General features: G+C 46.1%; 1 protein-coding gene across 1 annotated transcript in view; it reads left to right on the forward strand.

Annotated features, from left to right (window-relative positions):
* Positions 1–27,444, forward strand: part of LOC149360245 (uncharacterized) — a 232,450-nt gene that overhangs the window by 162,129 nt on the left and 42,877 nt on the right. The window contains exon 4 of the mRNA XM_089569225.1: positions 20,633–20,750. Coding sequence (XP_089425351.1) covers positions 20,633–20,750 — 118 coding nt within the window. The remainder of the gene's footprint in view (positions 1–20,632; positions 20,751–27,444) is intronic.

Raw genomic sequence — 27,444 nt, forward strand, 5'->3', positions numbered from 1 at the left:
TGGCATGGAGAATATTGCTGCTGAAACGCGGCACTGGAGCACAGGCCGACGGTGTACGTTGGGTAAATTGGCACTGATGGTGAAAAAGTTGAAGACGCGCATAACCGGCTTCCCGGGTCAATGGACATCCACCTGCAAAAAACTGCGCTTTCGCTTTCGTGCTTAGCAACGGGAAACCACCTGGAATATTTTTTTCATTGTGACCTCTGCGCTCGTGTGTGTGTGCATGTCTCTCCCTTCGTCTTGTGTTATTCTACGCAAAGTTTTCTTGACTATACCTCTATTCTAAACACAGCCATTTGAGCGTTAATCACTTGTGCCTCAACTGTTCTTGCCGGCAAACGAAACAGGTTAAGCTGCACGTCACTGCTGAGCACGCAAGCGTGCCACATGTGTCAAGGGAAAAAGAAAGCGACGATTATTTCATGAAGAATAATATTCGCAGAAAAAATAAAGAAAACGAAATGTATTCTGAAATACACACAGAAAAAAGTGCGCCCAGTATTCATATAACCAAAACCGAAAAGTCGGAGCGCTTCCAAAGCACGTCTGCCCTGCACGCATTGCCGTTGGAGGATTTCAGGAAACATTTGGCGAAACTTTTCGAAGGGTGTACTGCCACTATTTCCGGCTGAGAGTACTACCGGCCAGTGACTAGAAAGTATTTCTCTCGCAATTCTCGCAATGAAAACCTCCTCAAATGCAAACAATGGCGGCTGTAGTGGCTGAATATTTATAGTACGAACCTAATGTGTTTTCTTTGCACAGCCGTCCAGCAGTATCACCACGCGCTTAGTCCGAAGGGAAAGAACAGCGTCACGTCTCTCAAGTAGCGAAACCCTGCAAACTCAACGACGCCCATTGTAACTGAGCCACGCCGTCCAAGAAGGGACCACTCCAGCAATACACAGCGGCCACACGTCGGCTGTAGTTCAGGAACAGTCAGCCTTGAAATTCCCGTTGTCTTAAGCGTACACACAAACTGTTCGCGAACGCAATGCACTCGCTCATTTGCTTAACTAATGTGACAGTTTGGCTATTCTGTAGCCGAGCACGAGTATCTTCACGTCACGGTCACGTGGTAGTGACTACTGTGCCAAACGTGCCGAAGGCAAGCCGCGATTGAAGTTAGCAGCCCATACGAAATCGTTCCTGCAGGTCTTATGTGCACCGGAGCTTGCTTATATTTTTAAAAGGAACATCAAACAATACCTCATGGCCGCGACGAATGCGTTTAGGCAAGTGGACGGATGAGTGAGAGGAGTCGACGCGTCTATCGGCAAAAGCTTACTTGTCGTCGGGCTTGCCAATCTGGCACCCGTCGACTAGGCGACAGCCGCTTCGTGCCGCTGAACTGGCTTGTTCGCTATGGAATTCTTCATATAAACGGGAGTTGTGCTGCCTCTTCTCCCTGGCGCTCTTTTCGTTCTGCCCTGCCTTCCGTGAAGCAAAGGCCAAGCACGCGCACCTGAAAGCGCAGTTCCGCACTATGTCGCGAAATCGGGTTTCACCGCTGCTTCCCAAAGGCTCGACACCGGGCCGCTCTATACTTGGAATGGGACACCGCGTAACCTGATTCCCTGCGTTTCTTAGTGCTTCTGCTGTACGGAACTGAAGTCGCTTCGAAGGCACTGCCAATAATAGAGATGCCAGAGCCCCCTGTCGGAGTATTCCGCTCTTCTGTCTCTTTTTCTCTGAAAAAGTTGGAGCCTCACTGTCGACAAGGCGTCCGCGCGGCCAGGCCTGAATGCGACCGGGCCAGAGAGAAAGAAGAAATCAACGCGGAAGCCCTCACTTTGTCAGAGAGAAAAGAAAGGAATAAAAGAAAAAAGAAGAAAGAAAAAAAAACAAAAGAACAGTGAAAGGTGAGCCGAGGTATCGACCGGCCAAGCTGAGGCGACAGCGGAACGCCAGACCAGCGGGACCCTGGAAGCAGCTGTAGATGGATGGGCGGTTGGGCGCAGGAGGCGAAAGGCCAGGAAAGCAGATGACATTATTTGTGCGACCGTATACCTTTCCGAGACACGAAGAGCACAAAAACGACCCGCCTCGGACGTAAACGGCTGGGTAGAAAAAAGCGAACGCGTCTAGCATGAGACAGGAGAAAAACAAAAACCAAAACAGAGTGGGTAGCTGCACTGAAGGTTGAGAGGCACTGCTTCTCATATGCTCTCTCTCTCTCGCACTCTCTCTTGTTTTTATTTCTTACTTTTCTTTCTGCCTGCAAATAAGTGCGCAGTAAAGCAGAAGAGCCGGCCAGTGTCAGCGATAAAAGCGCTAGAGGAAGAGGTTCAGAATCAAGAGTGCGTCTTGCGTTCCGACTGTCCCGTGAACGACGAAACACACACAGCAGCACACCGATGCCGAATTTAGACAGACGCGTGGGAAGAGCTTGCAACTGGGCTGGTCGGTTTAGACATGAGCGATTTCTAATGCCTGCGCCGTGAAGAAGGCGCAGCCGATCTTGTTACGGCTCGCTTCGCTTGTTCAGTAGAGATAAGAGGCCATTCTCTGAAGGTAAATATAGCTGGGCGAACGGATCGCATCGAACATAAGGTTCGAGGCTGGCAAGGCTGCTCAGGAAGTCTTTGTGGAGTTTAGCGATATCTGAGAATGTCGTCTAGAGTTCTATTTTTTCTAGCGCTAGCTGATATTATTTACGCTAAGGATTATATTACACATTTGTTATTGTGGTTGTTGCGCGAGACATAGGCAGGTATATTCAGCTCTGAAATGACCAAACTCATCGCGGATCACGTCTCTCCTTAGAACGCAAGCGTCGAGTGTACGGAAGGGCCAATTTAGTTTCTTCTCATTTAATAATTGTAACTTTGCCAGACTTCATTCTGCCTCCTTGTGCGTGTGTGTATTGAATGTGAAACTTTTCACATGTGTCCTCTTCCTAAGCGAAGTAAGCACAGGAATAGCTCATTAACGCACGCTTGTTTCTTTCTGAATCGACATCCACTGTCGCACATACTCGATAGACCAAAATGGCGTTATGTCACCACTACCAGCCGCTGGTCGTCTTCCATTCCTTACAGTACCTTCGATAAACAGCGTCGGTGTGCAATTTTATCTTTGATAAACTTCACCTGTGATCATAGGGCCCCATTACCATCGGCCCCTGCGCACCGCATTGGCTGGTTTCGGGGCAGTTCCGGTGCAAGTTTGTCGAAGATATCAATAGGGCCCGTAAATTTCGCGTCTTAAATTTTTCTCAAGATATTAGCGATCAGATTGATTCTTGCCAGTTTCCAATCTTTGTGTGGACACCGCAACCGAGAAATAGCAGGGGAATGAGGGAGTACACGGTTCGTCAGTGGGAAAGCTGAAAGTAGGAAAAGCCTCGAAAACCTCACCGCTAAGATAACGACAAACTCTTGGAGGTATCCGACTCGTGTGAACGTCAGTCAACTAAGCTTGTTCAGGTGAACCCGCTCTACATTAACGTACGTAGATTGCGCTACTACTAAAAAAACCCGGCATAGACACCTAATACTGCTTACCGAAGGCATGTCATGGACACAAGAGTTTATTTCAGCGATCAGACTTTTTTTTTTCGAAATATGACACAACCCACACACATACGCGCGTATGGTGCAGCCGGATAGGTGTACAACGAACGGTTGCATGGCAGTTTTGATAAAGCGTACAATTGAAAGTGTATATGTCGCCGGTTCAAATCCCTGTCTTGACTAGCACGTGTAAGCTATGTGCAACGAGAAATTGTATAGTACCACCCGGAACACTGTACGACTAAACGGTTGCGTCACAGTTTTGGCGCTAATGTTGCCGGGAAGGCGGGTACCACATCGAGGTCGTCCAGTGGCGGGTACATATAGACGAACGAGAGGTATGGGACTATCGAAGTGGCGGTGCTTGGCTTGCTGTGTGCGTCATACGGCCACTTGATGACGTTAGCCTTTTTTTCTTTCATTGCTGGAATTTTTATGCTATCTGCGAGCACACACCAACACACTGACACAGGACAGCGCATGTCCTGTGTCAGTCTTTGTTGTGTACGTCTTATTGCAGCGCTATTACCATTTCTGTCTCAAATAATGCACCATCTAGCCCCAATTGACGTTCTTCTAAACACCAACACACGCCGCCAGCTTTTCTCGCAATAGGAGTAATAAAGCTTTCGCCTTAAAATAAGCCTTGGAATTTTCGCTCCACCGTGGAACGAATGCCTGACAGCGATGGGTGTAATGTTCCAGCGCACCCCTTGACTTTAAACTGAGGCTGCTATCAAATCCAGGAAAGTCATCTGTGCAGCCAATTTTAAAGTAAATGAATTGACTCCTGTACTTCCCAGTCTTCAAGCGCCCTGCTGCAACGCCACTTAGAGTGCCTATGAGAGCTTCCAGAATCCACCTTGCACTACTTCTGGCTCGCTTTCTAAAACCTTCTGGATGCCTTCGATACACAGGAGACTGTCTTCTACGGCTCTGACAGTCATCGCCCTTTTCGTCTCAGCCTACGGCTCGACGTTTTTTTATTGATATTATGCTCAGACAACTTTCGTTTGACCAGGACTAGCTAGCTGTCATCTCATCGAAGAGCTTTTACTCTTTGTCGCTTCATCTCACGCGCCCCCTGAGACAACCACCCCCACAGGTCACGTGACTTGTAGGACCCCGTCCTCTCCATCCATCTTCCAAATCCTTGGACAGGCCACGAAAGGCCGTTCCTTCCTCCAAGCGCGCTTCTTGGTTTACGAGGGTGTAGCAGCCCTGACACAGCGATCATTAGCTGGCGCCGGCGATATAAATGGTCAGTGTACGTATGTCGCAATTCGCAATAAGTCTACGCCCTCGCACCGCCCCCCCCCCTCCCCTCCTGCGGCTAGGCTTCTGGAAAAGGCATAACCTCGAATCAATTTGCACAGGCACAGAATAAATTTAAAGCTGATCACTTCGGGCTTAGCCTATGCTCAAAATGAAGTGCTCTGCGACGTGTCACTGTATGTACATGGGACAGTAGCAATTCGCCTGTATCGAAATCGGTCGCATTTCTATGGAGGCGAAATGCTAGAGTCTCGTCTACTGTGTGATGTCAGTGCACATTAAAAAACACCAGACGGTCGAAATTACCCGGAGCCCTCCATTACGGCGTCATTAATACCCTGAGTCGCTTCGAGACTTTGAACCGCATAAACAATAAGCAGAATCTTTTTCAATACAGCCGAACAAAATTTGAGAGCTTTGCTTTCCCCTTGGTTTCCCTGTCATGTACAGCCACTTTCATTGGAGGGCAAGTGACGGTCCGGCCAGCAAGGATTCAGTGATTTTGGCTGACTCATATAAAACCGATCACTGTCACGTCGACTGTGAGCGTAACGCGTATTATTTAAGTATAGGCCGCCACAATCAAAGGACTCTTTACCCCTGAACCCGATCGTAGCATGTTTGCTACGCGTGTATGATACGTCCAAAGCTTAAAGGTCCCGAGACAAGTTGTGCTCACAAACCTCGTCTACACGAAGTAATGACAGCCCGTAGTAAAGAAACCCCGTCCCAAATCTCGCACAAGTAGTAAAATCTCTCAGGCGCGTCATCCCCGAGCTGTACACGTTGAGCAAGCTGACTCTGTTCGGGGGAGTCAGGCTGTCCTCCTGAGCGCGGACGTCTCGCATGAACGGTGGGCGGAGCAAAAAGTAACGCGCTGCTGCGACCGAGAGAAGCTCGTCTTACGCAAGGGGACGTCTTGGAGACAGAGTACGCCGAGCATCATTCAACGCCGAGTCGCGTCGCGGCCGAAGCAGCACGGAGATTGCCTTCGCCAAAAAGGGAGAGGACAGAGGGGAACCAAGCGGGAGGAGCGCAGGATTAAATACCGCTCCGCGTGCACTGATGAGGACCTGATTCCACCGCTACTAGCCTTCCACGGCCGTTCTCCCCCGGGGGAAAAGCGTGGGCTGCTTCGAGCACGCGGCAGTAATACTTCGGCCTTTTATTACGACCAAAGTGCGCCGCGTCATGCGTCTGTGCGTGTGTTTCTGCGTGCGTGCGTGTTTGGCCGTTTGCCTTCACTCTCTGGAAGCCAATTCGTTCGCGTTACTCTGGAGTGGGATTAGAAGCTTGGTGGACGTATTTTTTTGTTTATCTCTGCTTCGTTGACGCTTGGTGCCGTAGTTCAGAGAAACCTGCGTTACGAAACTCATATATCTTCGGTAAACAGGCAGTGTGTCTCATCCGGCAAGAGGTATCGCGGTTCATGCTGAACGCGGACAGGAGCCGTAGAAGAGAACCAGACAAGCATGATATATTATGGCAATTTGTTTGTATATTCTCCATGTTTTATTGCACTCCTGGGGCTTACTGAGAAGCGTTTATAGTGTGGGGCGCAGGCTAAATAATAGCCTAAGATAATAAGGTATGCTCTGCACTACATCATCTGTAAAAAAGAAGTATACAAGCAGAGCAAGGTTCAAGCGGTAAATAAACCAGCACAAGAAAAAAAATGCATTATTAAAGGGCTTAGGAGATCACATTTTTCGTTGCCTGTTTTCTTTCTTTAGAACGATGGTTGGACAATTAGTAAACATGAATCGCCACGCGGAATTTGCATACGCCCAACAAATAATATAAATTCTTAAAAATCTTCTCCAATGTAGTTCCAGTTTCGGTGTCATAAGCCGAATGGTCCTTGCAACGTCACAATTACGTATGATATGACGTTAAGCGTACCAAACCTGCACTATAATCACTCATTTCTGGTTTTGATTTGCTCCAGCTCTCTCTATAAGCCTTCTCAAGAATTTGGAATAACAGCTAGTAAAAAAAAAAAAAGAAACCGGCATTCCATTTCAGTTTTTGTTTTGCCTCACGTGATCTCAAACCTACTTCTGAAGTTCGGAGAGGATTCCTCTGCAAGGAAGGAATCCTCTATTTTTATTTGGTTCCAGACTAGAACCTAACGGGCTAACAATAGACAGGGAGCAGTTACCTATAAGCTTCAACCGGAGAGCAGCCGTACGGCCACAAATTAAAGGCGTAGCAAATGGATGTGGTGGTAACATCGCGCGGTCCAAATCACGTTGAGGCGCTGGCACTTATTTGGCATCACGAGTGCGGAATGCCAGGTTTTACGTTAAGGTTAGTTACGCATACCTAAAAATTCTGTACGAAAGCATTTCTGAACAGGAAAGAGTTTATAAACGCATTTTTTTTCATATTTTGTAAGATTTCAGTATAACAATGAATACATACGCAGTTCTCCCGACGGCATGCTTGAATTTTTTTTGCTACTGACGTTTTTGCTAAGTCAAAAGCTCTTCCCATAGGTTTACTATGGCAGTATTAACTACTCGATGCGAGTGATGAAAAAACTTTAAAGGAAAGATTTTTCTGCACATGAGAAGAATGAACCATTACCTTCAATATTTCCGTAACAATACCTTACAATTTTCCAATATTAAAATTTCTCTCCAAGAACAATAGACAAGAATGTTCTTTTATTCATTCTGGCCAGTTTTTCGCGAACAGGGCTACGCAGTTCGTCGGGACGCGCACCAAGCCTAGCCTGTCGAAGCGCGCGCATGTGCTGGATCCACGTGCTAGGGGTTGAATGAATTCAACCTGTGAGTGAGCCGGAGTTTGAATTACAAAGGCTATCAACATGCGATGACTGCTTACTTCGCAGTTTTTGCTTTTCTCCTAAATATTGTACGGGGTGATGTCTTCAGGAATAATGCCAGACAGCATAGTGTTCCTTGCAGCTACCAGGGGCTAGTAGTTTAACCGCGACGTCCTGGCAATCGTTCGATGCCAGTGGCTGGAGAGTCTTCTTCTACGGGGTATTGGCCGCTGCGTTCTTTGCTTGCATCCGCTTATACTGAAAAGTTTTCCAAAATTTCTTCAAACAATTTTTGTAGCGAAAGCTACATTGGCCACGAACTTGCGATTTCCCTGTGGCGGTGCTCCGAGGAGGCACAGAGACCGACCTTGAGCCGTTGCCTAGCAGTCGCCGCAGCTGGCGGAGGACGTCCCGCGCTCGCCGCGCCATCTGGCATGACGTCACACCGCGCGCCTCGCCGCGGAGCCACCGCCGACTTTTGGTATGACGTCACACCGCGCGCCTCGTCGTTACGCTCGCTTTGGCTACGCATATCCTGGCATAGCCGAGCTAAGCCACTGCCAAATTTTTTATGGTCACCGGCATTTGGGCCCTGGACTAGGCGCTCCGCCCTGGAAAGCTTTATTTTGTATCAATAAACATTTATTCACTCAATGAGCTGAACTAGTGCGCATAAACGTTCATATCTTTATTTATAAACACTGCGGTCTTAAAAACACGACAGTGGCGGGTGGGCACACACATCTGTACAATAACACAAAAACACAAAAAGAAAAGAAACACACCAAGCAAGGCGTCAGCAACAACAAAATTACAGCGTCATACAACATGGTGTCATGGCGCGCGAGTTGATACTTGAAGCAAATTGAGAAGACCAGTTACTATTACCAAGTAGGTCAGCACTTAGAAAATCAATTCTTGCAGCAAGGACTCAAGAGCCACAATGAATAACGGGCTACTATATAATTATTAAGGCTGTTCTATTCAGTAATGGTTCTAGGAAAATAAGAATGTTTGTTGCAGTTAGTTCTTGTTAACAAAAGTTTTACCGAAAGAGAATGCCGCATGTGTGTGTCAAAACCACTGCAATAAATTATTTGTGAGCTGTCAGTATTGTAATGCCCATTAATGAACCTGAAAAAACGATTTCAAGCGACAAATGAGATTCGTATGAGTAGCAGACGGCAAGCCATATTTTCTGAGGTCAGTAATGGAGTTACGGTCATTTTTTTAGCCCTTTCTAACACGTGAATGTATGTCTTTTGTAGGGGCACCAGCTTAACAAGCAAATTCTTAGATTGGTCGAACAAGAGCGCTATAAGCAAGAAAACGTGTTTCAGGTGTGACAAACCATAATTCACGCCTTAGGAAGAACAATTTACGAAGAACATTAGCCAAAACGGTATTAATATGTTGCGTGAAGCTAGCTGCATGTAGAGCGACCAAGCGTGTTGGCGGAGCCGGTGTCACTTCTTCCAAGTCCAAACCTCACTTCCACGCTTCCGTTCTCATTCACTAAAATTTGCTTAGAGAGGAAACGGTCCAGTGAAACTTCGGAGAACAGTCCGTCACCTGTCGTATGCGATCACTATTTCGCGGGACCTGAGGTCCAGACGTCATGGTCTCTCGTGCCGCTGATGACATCTCGTTGATGAGATTTCTGGAGGAAAAATTTGCAGTGGTTTAGCTCTGGTTAAACCTGGAGGAATGCGAAAGCAACGAGGAGAGAGAGAGGCGATGGAGAGCGCGCGGCAGCGGCGGCGGCAGCGGCGGCGGCCCCGGCACGCTATAGCTATGCGCCGCTACTGCGCATGCGCAACTGGCGAGCGCGACGGCGGCACCTCTGAGTCACCCGAGCAGCGACGGTGGCGGCGCGCCAGCTGTACGCCGTGTGACGTCACTGCTCCTCGCGCATGCGCAGTATGGCCCTTCGTCAGCACCGCGAAATGGCTCGGCGACTCGCGTAGTGTTGCTTTCGCAACAATAAATTAAAAGTACTTAAACTATTATATTAAAACTAAATTAAACTATTATATCCTAGCGCTGGAGGACAATAAAAAAACATGAGGCCTTTGCAGCTGTAGCTATGGCTGTTTACGCCGCCGCTTAATAGCTTCCCCACTGCGTTCACACCTTCATGCGAAGCTCTTCCGCCGACGCAAGTAAGTGTCGTTTAACGTTTACGAACTATCGACTGCCAGAGACTGTGCAATAAATAAACAAGAGGAGGCCAAAGCGTGGGTGATGAGAATGGGGCCACGGAACAGCGCTGAACTAAGAAAAAGCAGCGAAGGACGGAGCCTTGAAAAGGTGGACCCACGCACGATGCGCTAAGTTCAGCTTCTCAAGCCTCCAGCGCCCACATGCAGGCGCCTTGGAGGGCCTCTCGGAGCCTTTGGCGGCCTCTCAACATCAGCGGCGGATTTAAAAAGGTGATGTAAGAGCCACTGCAAGCCTTGCTTCAAGAGCAAAAAGAATCCCCATGTAGGCTTCTTCCTGAGGAAAGGATAAACAGCGAAAAAATTTCGCGGATTATTATTGAACAGAATATCAGGCAAACACCTGCGCTGCCGAAGCGGGTGACTTGGATTCCGCACACCGGTTATTGTTCACCCGCCCACGCTCTAAATCCTCGTACAAATGGCGTACCGATATCGACAACGCAAGTTGTGAAAAAACTACCGGACATTTTAAGGGGTAGTGGGTGTTGCTACGCCGGGTGATAAGAACGAACTGACTCTTTACGCTCCGTAGTCGTGCTGTTGCTGTAGTTGTTGCTGCCGCGGAAAAGCCAGTGAACAGGCGATGTCTTCGTCAAAACGCCGAGTTTTAGCCGTGCGTGGTTTCTACCTTAATTTGTTTTAACAATATTTACTACTAGATGCTCCCCTTGCCTTTCGATCCTTCGCCGATTCCCTCTCATGAGCACTGTTGTGATGTAATTATTACGGGACGCGATCGAATGCGTGGTAAAAAAAAAATTATTGAATTGCAGTCAGGTAAGCCAATCGCCTGAAGTTTGTCGAAGCATGAGGTGACGTGCATGCTATATCCTCTGTTAACACTGAAAGCGACTGCGTCCTGAGGCAGGCCTACGATTGAAACTTGTTTCGAGTACCCGCGTCCCGTAAACTTGTGATCGCGATAATACAAGCTTAGTTGTTGTTGTTGTTGTGACTGAGAGAAGGATGAAGAGGAAATTGCACGGGCCTGCTACTGGCTCGAGCCAAGCCACCACCGCTGCCACGTGCAGATAGAGGAGAGTTAAAAGATCAGAGAAAAGAAGTAAAGGAGAGAAAAGACGCGCGTCGCAGCAACAACTGCGTCCGCCGGAGCGGTCGCTGCTCAAAAAGAAGCGGCCGAAGCCGCGCTCGCCGAAGCGAGAACAGATACTCCATCTTTTTTATCGAGATTCAGTATTATTACTGCCAACAACGACAGGCAGAAACGCTAAGTGTAGTGGTAAACTAGTCCAGAAGGGAGTGATAAAGAGAAAGAACAAGGAGAAGTAAATCAGAAAGGTTATTCAGAAAGTAAGTTCAGTTGGAAAAATCCGCTATTAAAGAATAGAAATTTGACACCAGGAAACTTGCGGACTTGCAACAGCTGAATGAGGAAAAAAATACACATAGACAATGGATAAGAACACAATCTCGAACTAGCATGCCGGTACACATATAGAACATGCTGGGCATACAGGAAGGAAGCCAACAGTCAAAACAAGTTTTTCTTTTCAATTCCCTTGTCCGCTCACACACTGAGTATGTGAAAGTTTTTATCTAACAGCGTAGGTGCACAATTCCCTCTCCAAGCCGCAGCTTGCGATGCACGAAACGGAAACTGCTGACGCAAGGTATGCACAGCCCAGTTTAATTACTTCTCCGCTGCATGCTCCATGTCTCCACAATGGTTGTGTCGTAATTGTGAATTCCCTTCAAATACTCGCTGTTTCATCCACATCGTCGGACAGTGCACAAGACATGAAAACCTTGTCGATCAGTCTTTGCGCACCAAACGCCAACTATGCATCCAATCACCTCCGTTATGTAAAACGCGGACCAAAGCACGGCGTTTTGCTCCACGTGAACTTCTCATTCTTGTCGTCTTTACCTAATTAGCGTGGTTTCGACTTCGCCGTTCAAGGGGCGCTTCCACCCTGTTGAAACCACACTAAGAAGCAATTGACGGGTTGAAATTGTTCGTCTACACGCATTCTGCGCAACTTTTTTTGTCTGTTTTTTTCCCCCTGTTAATTGCAGCAATCCGGTCTAAAAATGAAGAAATGCGTGTGACAGAGAACTTCTTTATTGAAGCCGCCGCGGCGGCTATGTGGTTATCGCACTCGGTTGCTGACCCGAAGGACTCCGGTTCAATCCCGGCCGTGGCGGTCGCATTTCGGTGGAGGCGAAATTCTAGAGGCCCGTGTACAACGCGATGTCAGTGCACGTTAAATAACCCCAGGTGGTCGAAATTTCCAGAGCTATTACGGCGTCCTTCATAACCTGAGTCGCTTTGGGACGTTAAACCCCCATAAACCATAAACAATAGAACTTCTTTATCACTTCGTGTCATCGCTTTATTTAGCTACGCTACGTCATCCGAGGTGGAGGAGAAAGTCGTCCATACGGCTTTAATATCGGACGTTCCGCAGTAAAGCTACGTAGGCCTTAAGATGGTTGCAATACCACTTATCGGATGTATGAAAGCTGCGGCTACGCAGCCAGACATGTGGCAGGCTTTCAACGAGGTACCACTTTACACTGCAGTGTCGTCACGCCTCAGACAGGAAACCTGGCCTTTACACCGAGACATCGGATGGTGGGACTTCGCGACTGAATTTCTGTGAACCCAGCTGAGGTAGGAGCTCCCTCTCTTATAGTCACCCGGCGGGGTGTCATGTTGGTAATCTGATGGCGCGCTGGTCGAAATGGCCTTCAATCTCCATGGCGGCTGGCGGTTTTTCTGCCGTTATAACTGAATGACGACTAACTACCGCCTACCTCTGATACAGCCGGCAGGGCTCTAGTGACGCTGTCTAGAAAGTTACCCGCGGTACTTTAGTGGAGCGGGCGAGGTTACTTTCAACCTCAATCTACTTTCTGTCTAGAAAGTTAACGAGCTGTTGCAGGCATATTGCTGGCAGAAAATAACATATACTATATAGGAGAAATCTCGCACAATCAGTTACTGTCCGTAATGTGCATTTTCGAATATTTTGTGGTATCATTGTAGATAACTGTGGTGTATTGTCTGTGTAAAGATGTGCGGTTTATTTTTGGTGAATATAGCAGGCATGATTCACCTTCTATGCTAATGAAGGAGCACAACATACACACTTTCCCGAAGGGCGTTTAGTCGCCACACTTTGCTTAATTTTTTTTTTTTTTTTGAAACATAGCGCTGCCCGCCAGCACTGTTTCAAAAAAAAATGCTCTACGAACTCGCCCAGCATCATACCTTGCTTAAGCAATGTCCACGAGGAGAAATAAAAATGAAGTTGCCTAAATGCGTCAAAACTCATTGTACGAGGAGGACCACACACACGCAGGAACACTCTTTGACCGTAATTTTCGCCAGCACAAACACACTTAAAATTAGCTTCTTTTCCAGAACTGTATCCGAATGGAATGCCTTACCCTCTCATGTTTTCCTGACTGGTAATTTTGTAAGGCACTTGGAGCGTCACCTCTTTATTTCATGAGTTTCTTATTCACCGGTTTTTGTTTTATTTTGCGATGTCTGTCTTTATTTGTTCACATTTGATTTTTGTTTTTATTTTTTCTCTGCCAATATTATTTTCATGTGCTTGCAACTTCTTGCTTTGTAAAATGTTTCGTCAAATGTGAAATGTTTTGTGAATGTTTTGTAAAATTCCTTTCCTGCTAGGACCATACATGGTCCGCTGTAATAGGAATATATAAATAAAATGACTTTTTTTTACTTTCATGTATCTCCATTTTCTCTTGTTATGTGCGTGGTGAGCGTTATGCTGTTTTTTCTCTCCTTTTTCTTTATTTTTTTTTTCGAGGTGGATATTATGTTTACCCAAGCCTGTTCTACGCAAACATACTGCTCTCGATTTATACGCGGGGCACTGGGACTGGGTGCTAATTCAATCTGTCTTAGGCAGCTTTTTGCCCAGTGTCCCCTCTTCTCACTGTAATCTCTGCTGAAAAAAAGTTCTGTGATGCAATAACCTCATAGAGGCTTCATCATAGAATACCATACAATCTGTATAATATTCTATGACATCTCTATGATGACTGTATGGTTTCACAGAAATGGATGACATTTGTATGATAATTTTCTGTGATTTGTGTGATAATTGTATAATATTTGTATGACAATCTCTATGAGTTTATTGCATCATACAACTTTTTTCAGCTGGGACGTATGTTAGAAAAATAAACTTTCAATTTCTGTTTCAATATTAACCCAGCGTGAGTGCAGACGGGTAGTGTTCGAGACATTTAATACTTCCCGCGAGCATTTTCTGAGCTCTGCACTAAAACCTCATTCACACCAAAAATATGAGCGTATAAAGGGCGAGAAGTACTACCCAAAGCGACGATCGCTCCCTCGTTCCGCGGCTCCCGCAACGCGGAACTGGAGAGAGCTTGGCCGTCTCGTCGTCCGCCCCCTCACAGCGCGGGCACCTGGCCATGAGTCTGGCTTTGTCCCAACTCTGCGAGGCGTTAGGCTTCCCGCCGAGTTTGTGCGCGCGGGCGTTATCGAGCTTCCGCAGGTGGGCTTTCCGGCGCGCACCAGAAAGGTCATCTGTGCCACCATCCGGCCTCCCCCCCCCCCCCCCCCTCCCGCTCCGTCTCCGCTCTCCCGACTGTTCCCGAATCGGGACCCGGTGTCTCCTTTCGCTCCCCATAGGGAGCACGTATACCACAGCGCCCTCTGCATTCCCCCCGCGCGCCGGTTCAACGGAGCTCCCTTATTAGCAAGAGCTGCTAGCGAAAGATGTTCAGTTCGAAAGAGATAGGCGACGACGGTTGGAATGTAAACAAATAATGCAAAGTGTATGGAGTGTACGAAGTAAACTCCCTTCTCAATGAAATAGAGAAATAGATCAATTTAACTGCAAGCTCAGTACCAAAATATTCAGTAATGTGCAGTCTTCGTCAAAAGTAACCAGGCTGCACGTTTTTCTTCTCAGTCGTATACTAAAGCTATTACGCCCGCCCTCAAGCTCTAAATCCCTGTACGGTAAGCAGAACCCCTGTTCTCACCTTCACAGAACTTTTTGATCTTTAGGGAAGCTGTGAGGGCTCCGTTATACGAATGAGAAGCAAACCATGTAGCCTGGTTACTTTTGACAAAGACTATACATCAAGTAATTCTATGAAGTATACTTTTTATTACCTTTTGCACGCGCAGTGTTTATTCGTTTTTTATTCAAACATTACTTCATTTTCGTTTAGAGAAGAAATAAAATTCTGGTGATTTTTCAATCTTGAGACGCCTTAACTCATCTTTGTTAGGACCATTTGCGCTACAATGGATTTATGTTTTTCTTTTCGGGCTGCACTGTGAGATTTACCCCGCGACTTTTGCTGTGAACACAGGATAATAGAAATTCCATTCCATTCCACTCGGTATTGCGATCAATAAGCACAAAAATCGCTCTCAGAATTAATGGCGTATTTTGATTCTGCGTGTTTTGGTTTTTAAATCAAGGAAAATAAATAGGGAATGAAAATAATCAGGAAAGTTTTGCGACGAACGTACTTCTGTCATGTGCGTACTTAAACAAGCCTTGGCCAAACGTATATCAGTGTACAATTTTTCATATCACACCGGTTGAGTCTTTGCAGGTGCTGCTAGAATTGATTTCAGCGTTTTTTTTCTTGAGTTGGTTACAAATTTGCAATGATACTACGTGGTTTTTTTCTTCAATATGACCAGTATTGTTTTCAGCAATTATGTTACTTATTTTCAACTAAATGTATTTTGCTGCATTTAATTTCTTACTCTTTGCTCACAATTGAGCTATTTGCTTTTATACACAACAAATTTATTTCTATCACCATTGATAGCTGCGTAAGTTTGTTTTAATGCGGTATTTTGCATCGAGTCCTCCTGAAAGTTCATATCACAGGGCCCCCCAGTGCATAATTGCTCACTATGGATTCATTCCTGACCTATACTGTCAGACGCACGCAACCCCCCTGACTGCACTTGGCGTCAAGTATGGAGAAGCTACACTGATAATACACAAACATACTGGTCCTGAATGCGCACTACTCGGCCAAGTCCCACGCAAATTCTTGCTCCCACAGATCCCCGCTCTGCGTAATGGCCGCGCCTGGGGACCCACATCACCCACGTGTTGAGTAACCAAGATGGGGGTGAACGAAGGCACTGTATTCACTAGACGCGCCTTTGTTCATTCCAAACCATCGAGCTGGCATGGTGGAGTGGTTAGCGTGCTCGTCTCGCACTCCGGAGACCCTGCTTCGATTGCCCAACTCGACCAATTTCTTACCCGGCTTTATTTATTTATCTGGTCTGACTAGAAAGGTCAATTATGCTAATTGGTTAATTAAACAATTAACTAAACTCAGTCCCACTTTGAGCATCGCTATACGATCCATTTAATTGTTTGCTTGATTACTAGCCCGAGTAAAATTGGCCCCGTTTGAAATTCGCGCACTGTGACATCACGACCATTTCGACCAATTGAAACAAGGTCAGCGTAGCTACGGCGCGACGGCGGCCACCCGAGGTCTCGCTTTGGCTGTCGGAGTGTTGCTTTCGCAACAAAATCTGTAAATGTTAAAAAAAAAGATCCGATTTTTTCCACAACCTTTACATACGGCTCTTCAACACCCTGGTTGTGCAATGTCTGCATGACTGCCAAGGTTTCGAATGAGTCATATGCTTTGTCATAATCTAAGACTATGCTTATATAAGACTATGCCTGACAAGATGACCAGTTAGTGCCTGCAGTCAAACACACACCACTGCTCTTGTCGGCATTTCGCAAGTGACCTTTTGGCGGCTAAAGCCGTTAGTGCGATCCCACCCTGAATCGTCGTCTAACTGAAGCCTTTTTTAGTGCTCTCTGAAATCCGCAGGCTAATGCAAGTGCCAAGCCAAGAAAGAGAAAAAAATTCGCAGTGGCTTGGCTTGGTTAAGCCCGGTAATTGCGAAAGCAATATCCGTACCTACGCCATGGTACAGCTGGTAGTGTAGCTGGTGGTGGTGCTTGTGGTTAGACTTGTGGTGGTGCATCGGTTATACAATCCAATCCAAACCAATCCAATCCAATGCAATCCCATCCAATCCAATGTAATCCATTGCATTCCAATCAAATCCACTCCTATCAAATCCAATCCAATGCAATGCAATCTACTCTAATCTAATCTAATGTAATCTAATCCAATCCAAACAAATCAAATCAAATCCAATCCAATGTAATCTACTCTAATCTAATGTAATCTAATGTAATCCAAACCAGTGCAATCCAATCCAATCCACTCCAATGCAATCTAATCCACTTCTATCCAATGCAATCCAATGTAATCTACTCTAATGTAATCCAATCCAATCCAGTCCAGTCCAATACAGTCCAATCCAATGTAATCCAATGTAATCCAACAAATGCAATCAAGGTCAAATGAAGGTCAATGGTGGTCACCGCCGCGGCACGATGGTGGTCACCCTGGAAAGTGCAAGTAGTATTGCTTTCGCAATAAAACTGGAGGAGACAGTTAAGCGTCACTTTAAAGGTATGACGCGATAGCGCTAACCCTTTGACTCGCTATGTACACAAATATGTACGAAGAAAACTGGCAGCTTCTTTTGAGAGTGGGCGTCACATAGCAGGGATTTCTTTGTTTCAGGTGAATTTCGCACCTTTCACGTGGTAAATTGGATGGTTGTTATGCCATATTGCGAACGCAGAATATAATATTTCGCGAACCATTTAGCGGTGTAGCACGACATCCGGAAATTTTGTGGGAACATATTTCGCCACATGTAGTAATAATATCACTTTTCTTTCCCAGTTTGAAGCTCGATGTGCTCCTTCGAAATAGCAATTATTTCCACGATCCTACGAGTAATTCTTTGAGAACTCACGGCATTTCGATGTTGCAGTTTTCATTTATGACTCTTTGTACGAAATTTTGCACATCCCTGCAAAAAATCAATCGCTCTAGTATTTTGCGCTGGAAAACTAAAAAATTGTCTTTCTTAAGGACTGAATATTCTGTTGAGGAGGAAACATTTTTTTTAATTGAAAAAGTGACGTGCAAAAGGGTTAATGGGTCTCTTCAGCGGCCTGGAGCCCTCTTTGCGTATCACTTTGCATACAACGACACTGTTCTTTCACCATCATATAACGCTTGACCTCCACTTAAGACATGTCCAGCTTTCTTGGACAAAAATTTTGAATGTTTGCATATTGTAAGGTATGGAAGCATTGAAGGTAATGATCCATTCTTCTGATATGTAGCAAAATATTTCTTTTAAAGTGTCTCTATCGATCGCATCGTAGAGCTTAGACTGTCTTAGAAAACCAATGGCGAACGTTCTTGATGACAGCAAAAATATTATTATAAAAAAAAACTGCAAGACTGCCGGCAGGTGATCTGCCGGCATATTGGTTGCTGTTGTGAAATATTACATCATTAAAAAAATGCGTTTGTAAACGGTTTTCCGCTCAAAAATGCTTTTGTCCACAATTAAAGCCCCTCCACACGCAAATATTCTTTCTCTGTCGCCAAGGTTCTGCCTACATGCCGATATACGCGGAATAGGTCATTCTCTACTTTATACTCATAGATCGTAGGGAGTCTTCGTCACTGCTGGTGCAGCGGTGCAGCAGTTAAGCGAAGCGCCACTGCAATAGTAGGTGGCTGTTTAAGATACAGCCCCCAGTCGGGTCTTGTGAGAACCAGATTGTGAGCAGACCGCCCACAAACCGGTGGGCAGGTTGTGATTGCGTCACAAGGTCACGTGACGTAGGTGGCAGGTTGGCCACCGGACTTTCCATTCACAACTCAGGTGATGACGTCACCAACAACGCCGGATTATTTGAGGAATGGCAACCCTGACGCTCTCGGGTTAAAACGATAATAAGAAAAAAGAAGAGGAAAATAAAAAGATATGCACGAGGCCCATGGCTACGTAATGACCCTCACGGGAACTTTAATGCTTACTTTTTTTGTTCTTTTTAGTCCACCTAACAGCTAGAGCTGCTTTCTTCGGCAGGAATCCAGAAAATGAGGCCATAGGAGTTTGGTTTGGTTGATGGGGTTTAACGTCCCAAAGCGACTCAGGCTATGAGAGACGCCGTAGTGAAGGACCTTAGCTACCTTGTAAATGAGCGTTAGCTTCAATCTCTGTGCAGTACACTTGGCTAAATCTCAAAAAGCCCAGCGGCAAGAGCATAAGCACTCTGACGCCGTAACAACAAGGAGTTGTCTAGGTGGAAGGAACCCACACCAGCAGCTCTGATTGATGACGTAGACTGTTTCGACGCCGGTGCATTAGCATAGCGTAATTACTTGGTAACATTCCATTCGGTGCGATACACGGGTGCCGAAACGCGTTGCGATGCATGTTTCCTCGGCACCACGTGTATGCTAATAGCGCCTTATGTAGTGAAGTTATTACGTAAACAAGCTACGTAGAAACTTTCTCCTGTTGCAAGAAGCGTGCCAGGGGCGTTCATAAGAGCGAATTTTCGCAAGTGGGCCTCTGCATTTTCACTTACGTGACAGACGGCTTCATTCTGAGATGTGCGTCTGTGGCACGACGACAGAAGGCATTCATGGTAGCGGACCCTTAGAACGTAATTCTCAGGTCTTTTCTTTCGACTTTGTGTGTGCGTGTGAGCGCGCGTGTGCGTATGTGCGGGTGCGTGCGTGCGTGCGTGTGTGCGTGCGTGCGCGTGTGTGTGTCCTTCAAATATATGCTAGTTCTTATTTTCTTGTGTGGACCACTATGTCAGACGAAAATTTTGTGCTTACGCTATGCTCCATGACTTCATATTCTGCCTTTTTGTTACGCTTCTTAAGCTTCTGCAGTATTAGCTTGTCTTAATGCTCTTCTTATTTTTGCTTCATTTCTTGAAACCTGTTTCCATCGAATTATCTTTTTATCCGTACGCAGATGGCTTCTTTGTTTGCTTACTACTATTTTCAGCACTTTGTGTTTTGTTTTGGGCGCTCATTGCGTTTTTGTTTGATGAATCCCATCATATACAATTCCCGCAAAGGCCCTTAAGGTATCTGATATGAATAAAATTAACGGGGGCACTTTAGGAACTTATGTACGAGTAGTGCAAAATCACTGAAGTTCTATTCCAGTTCTATTCCTATGCTGTGTTTTCCTTTGTAGTCGACGCGGATGTAAGTGCTAGTACGATTACCTTTTTTGCCGCCTTGATGACGTCACACTGTTCCGATCAACTGAAAGTTTTGTAATGCCAATTCCCGGGCGGAGCCACGTTTCGTGTCAATAAAATAACCGCACGTCCATATTAAAATTGTTGTAGCTTGTGCCGATTTGCGCGCGCCGCCATCTTAGAGAAGTCCCTAATTCCGGGTCTCGGCGAGAAAGAAGGTAGCGACGAAAATCAGTGTTTTACAGGACACAGCACGTTCCGAACAGCACTTAACTACATCCCCGTAAGCGGTAGTGAGAGGACCACACCTGAACACGTATTTCGGTCCTGACAAGCGCTCCCTATACTAGGCTAACCGGTGCCATAGGGTGGGACAACGTATTTTTTCTACTAGACGCGACGTTGATTATATTGAAAATGTTACAGTGACTTGTTCAGTTTTTCACCTGTGCAAATGTGATTTTCGCTTTTTTATTTTATCAAAATGCAAAGAAGTGCAGTTGTACAGCGTTCTAAGACGTGCGGCACCCCTCAGTTTGGTTTCTCCACCACTTGGGAGAATACGCCGTGCGCCATAAGTGTGATGTAACTCAAGGTGCCGTACGGGTACGTTCTGTAAACGCGCTCTGCTGCTGTTTTACCGCACTGATGGTTGCTCTCCGTGTCTCGATCTCTGTCTCGCAGGAACGGTGTGGCCGTAGCGTGATGGGACGCACGTGCCGCTCACACGATGACTGCTTCTGCCCGGGACTCAAGTTCTTCTGCTCGGCCGGCAGGTGTCGCTCGCCAGCTTCCAGGAAAGGTAAGTAGCGCCCCTGGTGGCAGAATTGCAAGGCTATAGGCAAGATAAGAAGTGCGCTTTGGCGTCAAGGGTTCAACGGTGCTCGATACGGGGAGAAAGGCCGCTTACTAAGGACAAAGAATGTGCTGCGGCAAGAAAAAAGGATTGAAAAACAAAATGTCCCTGCCCGTTTCATCAGGTATAACGGGCTTGGTTACTAAGGAAAGTCGACAGTCAACCTCTCAGGGCTGCTTGTCCGTTGCAGATTTCTCTCATGTACCTTGGCGCAATCCATCTGCGAAACAGCGATATCAGAGGTCCCATGGACGTTCCTGACGAAGCCATTTTCTTTTACTGGACTTCTTTGCTAAATAGGGCTTTAAAAAGTTACTAAAATGGTCAAAAAGGAAAATTTGGCATTCCGTTCGTTTCAGGCTACATCTGTACAGCATTCTGAGGCAAGGCACATTATACACCTGACCCGTGCTTTTCTTTCTGTTTAGTGGTAAAAAAAATTTTGTGCCTTGGCTGTGCGATATATTTAGACATTTGGACGACGCAAGGCTTTTTCCTAATTATTTTCCGTACGCTTAGATTGAATATTAATTCAACATCACAAGTGTGCAAAGTTTTCAACAATCGACCTGTTGCTTGATATGTTTGTGTAGCTCATTATACATAACGCCTTGATTTCTGGATTTTGATGCTAGAGTTAGGCATATAAGGAAATCTTTATTAAAGGAAACTTTTATTTTAGCTATAAAATGTTCATAATCATTGCAATAATAGCGATTTATTAAAAAACTACGCAATACATATTACTGACGACACTACGGTGTATTTATGTTTCTAGTACTGCAAGGTCGTACAATGAGCATTAGGTCCAGTGCACATGGAAATAAGAAAAACAAAAATGATCGGACGGTAAATGGTGCCTGTTCCGAATAGCGCGGAGGAAGGTTGAGGTCTTGAAAAACGAATGAAACTCAGGTTAATCATTGTTTCTGTGATCAAGGTGACCATGTTGTTTGCGTAAAATTTTCGCAACTACGTGTTGCTTAGTAGCTCCTGAAAGTTAGATCTCACGATAAGTCGATAGTAAACGAACTCTGAAGTCGCCGAATTCCGTCTTCTGACTGTTTTTTTTTTTTCATGAAACATCTAAGTAACAGTGGATCATCCAACAAATAATAGGATTGTTACACCTTGAAACCATTTCTTATACTAGAATATAACTGTCATTTTCTTCTTCGTGGAATAACAAAAGAAATGCCCAAAGACCAAAGTAAATTCCCAAAGTAAAGATAATGACATCTCACTGCTCCGGCTACAATACCGGTGTTGACCGTTGGTGATGTTGCGAAATAGAAGGACGCAACTTCTAAGGCAATCAGTTTTTCGGAGCGTTAACACTCGGAAACTTAGGCTTAATCACTCACAGCCAGAGTGCATCATCTCAGCTTATTATTGAGAAAAGACAGAAAAATTGTTGTAGTGTTAATCCCTCTTTAATCCCTCACCCTGAAACGGCTCCTGAAAGAAAAAGCGAGTGAGCGGTGCACAAAAGAAGCATTAGTCTGGTTCAGGCAACACGCAATCGATCTCCTTCATACAAGTTTAGACTGTAGGTCGTGAACTTGCTGCTGTGCTCAACTTGGTTTTCAGTAAACTCTACGGGCTGAGAACAAAGCCAGGAAAAGAAAAAAAGTTCTCAGCTGAAGAGGGGACTGACCGTCATCAAGACGGCTTAAAGGCCTTGGCTGCACAAAAACACCGAAAAGTCTCGCGACTGGGATTGCGAAAATCTGGTTTTTCAGAATGCCGGCGTCTGCTTGCCCATTAGAAAGATTACCACCGCCTGCCGGACGCTCCTCAAGGCGTCACATTATTCTACAGTGTAGACTCCGAGACATGCACATTGGAAGGGTTCTTCAGTACACGCCATTGGGCTTTCGTACATTGTAAACTGTACATATCTACCGAACAGGCAGGGAAGTACCTTGGGTAGATGACGCAGTTGAAGTTTCATAGCTCCAAACTGCACGCAGCAGTTTTACGCGAACTCTTTCATGTGACAGCATGCAGTGTTCATTAATTCTCTTTCTTGAAGCAATTTTGTCGTATGACTGTTCAAAACTTCCATACCAGCCCACCATGTTATAGAGATTACGCATTAAACGTATACGCTTGTATTTTGTTCAATATAATTGAAGGCGAGAAAGGCGACATGGACAGAGGAAGTGAACTAAATCAAAACTAGAACGGGTGCAATAACTTATTTGCGTATAAGCCTACGGCTTCGGTTTCGAGATGACAGAAGAAGCGTTTAATTGAAGGCGAGAAAGGCGAGATGGACAGAGGAAGTGAACTAAATCAAAACTAGAACGGGTGCAATAACTTATTTGCGTATAAGCCTACGGCTTCGGTTTCGAGATGACAGAAGAAGCGTTTAATTGAAGGCGAGAAAGGCGAGATGGACAGAGGAAGTGAACTAAATCAAAACTAGAACGGGTGCAATAACTTATTTGCGTATAAGCCTACGGCTTCGGTTTCGAGATGACAGAAGAAGCGTTTAATTGAAGGCGAGAAAGGCGAGATGGACAGAGGAAGTGAACTAAATCAAAACTAGAACGGGTGCAATAACTTATTTGCGTATAAGCCTACGGCTTCGGTTTCGAGATGACAGAAGAAGCGTTTAATTGAAGGCGAGAAAGGCGAGATGGACAGAGGAAGTGAACTAAATCAAAACTAGAACGGGTGCAATAACTTATAAGCCTACGGCTTCGGTTTCGAGATGACAGAAGAAGCGTTTAATTGAAGGCGAGAAAGGCGAGATGGACAGAGGAAGTGAACTAAATCAAAACTAGAACGGGTGCAATAACTTATTTGCGTATAAGCCTACGGCTTCGGTTTCGAGATGACAGAAGAAGCGTTTAATTGAAGGCGAGAAAAGCGAGATGGACAGAGGAAGTGAACTAAATCAAAACTAGAACGGGTGCAATAACTTATTTGCGTATAAGCCTACGGCTTCGGTTTCGAGATGACAGAAGAAGCGTTTAATTGAAGGCGAGAAAGGCGAGATGGACAGAGGAAGTGAACTAAATCAAAACTAGAACGGGTGCAATAACTTATTTGCGTATAAGCCTACGGCTTCGGTTTCGAGATGACAGAAGAAGCGTTTAATTGAAGGCGAGAAAGGCGAGATGGACAGAGGAAGTGAACTAAATCAAAACTAGAACGGGTGCAATAACTTATTTGCGTATAAGCCTACGGCTTCGGTTTCGAGATGACAGAAGAAGCGTTTAATTGAAGGCGAGAAAGGCGAGATGGACAGAGGAAGTGAACTAAATCAAAACTAGAACGGGTGCAATAACTTATTTGCGTATAAGCCTACGGCTTCGGTTTCGAGATGACAGAAGAAGCGTTTAATTGAAGGCGAGAAAGGCGAGATGGACAGAGGAAGTGAACTAAATCAAAACTAGAACGGGTGCAATAACTTATTTGCGTATAAGCCTACGGCTTCGGTTTCGAGATGACAGAAGAAGCGTTTAATTGAAGGCGAGAAAGGCGAGATGGACAGAGGAAGTGAACTAAATCAAAACTAGAACGGGTGCAATAACTTATTTGCGTATAAGCCTACGGCTTCGGTTTCGAGATGACAGAAGAAGCGTTTAATTGAAGGCGAGAAAGGCGAGATGGACAGAGGAAGTGAACTAAATCAAAACTAGAACGGGTGCAATAACTTATTTGCGTATAAGCCTACGGCTTCGGTTTCGAGATGACAGAAGAAGCGTTTAATTGAAGGCGAGAAAGGCGAGATGGACAGAGGAAGTGAACTAAATCAAAACTAGAACGGGTGCAATAACTTATTTGCGTATAAGCCTACGGCTTCGGTTTCGAGATGACAGAAGAAGCGTTTAATTGAAGGCGAGAAAGGCGAGATGGACAGAGGAAGTGAACTAAATCAAAACTAGAACGGGTGCAATAACTTATTTGCGTATAAGCCTACGGCTTCGGTTTCGAGATGACAGAAGAAGCGTTTAATTGAAGGCGAGAAAGGCGAGATGGACAGAGGAGGTGAACTAAATCAAAACTAGAACGGGTGCAATAACTTATTTGCGTATAAGCCTACGGCTTCGGTTTCGAGATGACAGAAGAAGCGTTTAATTGAAGGCGAGAAAGGCGAGATGGACAGAGGAGGTGAACTAAATCAAAACTAGAACGGGTGCAATAACTTATTTGCGTATAAGCCTACGGCTTCGGTTTCGAGATGACAGAAGAAGCGTTTAATTGAAAGCGATAAAGGCGAGATGGGCAGAGGAAGTCAACTAAATCAAAACTAGAACGGGTGCAATAACTTATTTGCGTATAAGCCTACGGCTTCGGTTTCGAGATGACAGAAGAAGCGTTTAATTGAAAGCGATAAAGGCGAGATGGGCAGAGGAAGTCAACTAAATCAAAACTAGAACGGGCGCAATAACTTCTTCGCGTGTAAGCCTACGGCTTCGGTTTCGAGATGACAGAAGAAGCGTTTAATTGAAGGCGAGAATGGCGAGATGGACAGAGGAAGTCCACCAAATCAAAACTAGAACGGGTGCAATAACTTATTCGCGTATAAGCCTACGCCTTTCGTTTCGAAATGACACAAGAATCGTAAACGCGCTACGAACCGTCGCTTCAAACGCCCGACGCCAATCGCTGTAGCGACAGCTGGACTCAGCTCCCACCAGAGGACTGTGCGCTCGCGGAGTTTCTGCCCGTGCGAGCAAAAAGGAAAGGCGACAACTGTGCGATGAAACGCGATCACGTTTTCATCTAAAATCTCCAAAAGCGATGACAACCGACGTATACCCGAGCCACGGCTTCCGACGTCGCGCTTCTTCCGACGGGTATCCGCGAAGCGAATGCTATTGGACCGTACGGCCTTTTCCGGTTGCGCCTTCTGGCCCGATTCTCGTCCACGCAAGGCGCCTTTCGACATAGCTCGGAGGACGCAAGAAAAGGAGGGGGCGTTTTTCGGGACCAGCTGTCGCCGCCGCCTCCGCTGACTTTCGCAGTGGGATATCACCCCGTCCGTTTCTCCGAATGACGCGCCATTACAATGACGTCCCGATGGCGAGCCATGAAGGGCGCTCTCCGGCTCGGACAAGAGGCTGCTGGACGCAGCGCGCCTCGCGGGGGTGTCTAAGATTACTCTTTCATTTCTCCTCGCGCCCGCTTGTTATAATGTGCCTGTCAGGGCATCTGGATTGCAGCGTATACAGTTTCTCTAATTGACCAGATTCATATAACTGCCACTGTAATCTAACCCCCCCCCCCCCCCCCCCCCCCCGCACAAACACACGCACACATCCCCCGCGCCCCATTCGTGTTCTGTGTACCGATACTGTGGTCCGCAGGGTTCTTCAAAAGTCCATAGGCTACTGGCCTTGCTTTTGAGCTTTTCAGCGTGGCATTTAGAACAGTCCCGAAGCTAAAACTCTCTTGAGGGTGCGGAGAAATAGTATCCTAACCCTTCATGACCTTGGTAGCTTCATGGACCCCGTAAGTTTCAGACTATACTGCTCAAGAGCAGGCCGTGTGGCCGGCGAACTTTTGTCGAACCCTGTACACGTACGGTGGCCTGCACAACTGGTGTATATCACGTAAGATTTCGACGAAACTGTCTCATCATATTGCTGCTCTGTCACGCTCGTGACATTGTGTCGAGACATTCGAACCGGCGCGAGGACTGACTCAGGAACTTTTTTTTATATCCAGGGATCTCAGTTCCCCGGCTTCGATTCATCGCGCTCCTTCTTATCAAAAACTCCGATAAGCGACCGTACAGCCGGCCAAATGTTTAGCTGGCGTGCGCGACGGCCGCTTTTTCTGTGCTCCTGCGCTTTGTGACGAAGCAAACTTGTGTAAAGTTCAATATTAAGCAGGGGTTTAGTGAGCCTCTGCTTAAATTTGATATCTTAGCAAGTTTTCGCCGTCATAAGCTGCAGCAGCACGGAAAACGCGGCCGTCACGCACGCCAGCTAAAGATTTGGCCGGGTGTACATTTGGAGTGATCCATACAAGCTACGGCAGCGATCAGCTATTGCAGTTTCTAGTCGGCTTATGGGGCCTACTTTCATATCAACAGAGGTTGAAGACTCTTGCGATTATTAACAAAGCGGCCGCTGGTTGCGCCATTGCCAGTGCGCTGAACGGCATTGCTTTGTGATTTTCTTGTCTTAAAATGTCCAGAAAAGCTCTTTTCTCAAACTTCCTCACTCCCGTGCATTTAAGCGATTTTTTTTCCTTACCGTGAAGGCCGTGGTGCATTTTTCTGATGAACAACCGCCGGTGGTGCTGGTGCGTGATTATTTCGCTTGGCCAGTGCATTAGTTTAGCTCGTACGTAATTGCGTTAGGCGGCAGTAATGCGTCACCCAAAAAGTCCTCTTTGAAATTTCCGCGCACTGCTTTGACGCTTCTAATGCCAAGGCTGTCCTAATTGCATCCCAGCGAAAGTGGACGTTGCGTAGCAATGATGAAAATACTAGACATCGCTGGGTGCGCCCGCCGGGAAGCACTATCACAGCACTCCCTTGTTGAGTTGTTGCTGCTCAAGATGAAAGTGAGTTGGGAGATCCTGTCATGCGCTGCATCGTACGTGGCTGGCGTAAGAGGCTCAATCATTTTTGTCACTTAGACAGAAACTATGCTTCCGTCGCAGGCCCCTTTGA

Source organism: Amblyomma mixtum, chromosome 2 (genome assembly GCF_055824585.1).
Source record: "Amblyomma mixtum isolate Tamu chromosome 2, ASM5582458v1, whole genome shotgun sequence".
Classification (NCBI taxonomy): Eukaryota; Metazoa; Arthropoda; class Arachnida; order Ixodida; family Ixodidae; genus Amblyomma; species Amblyomma mixtum.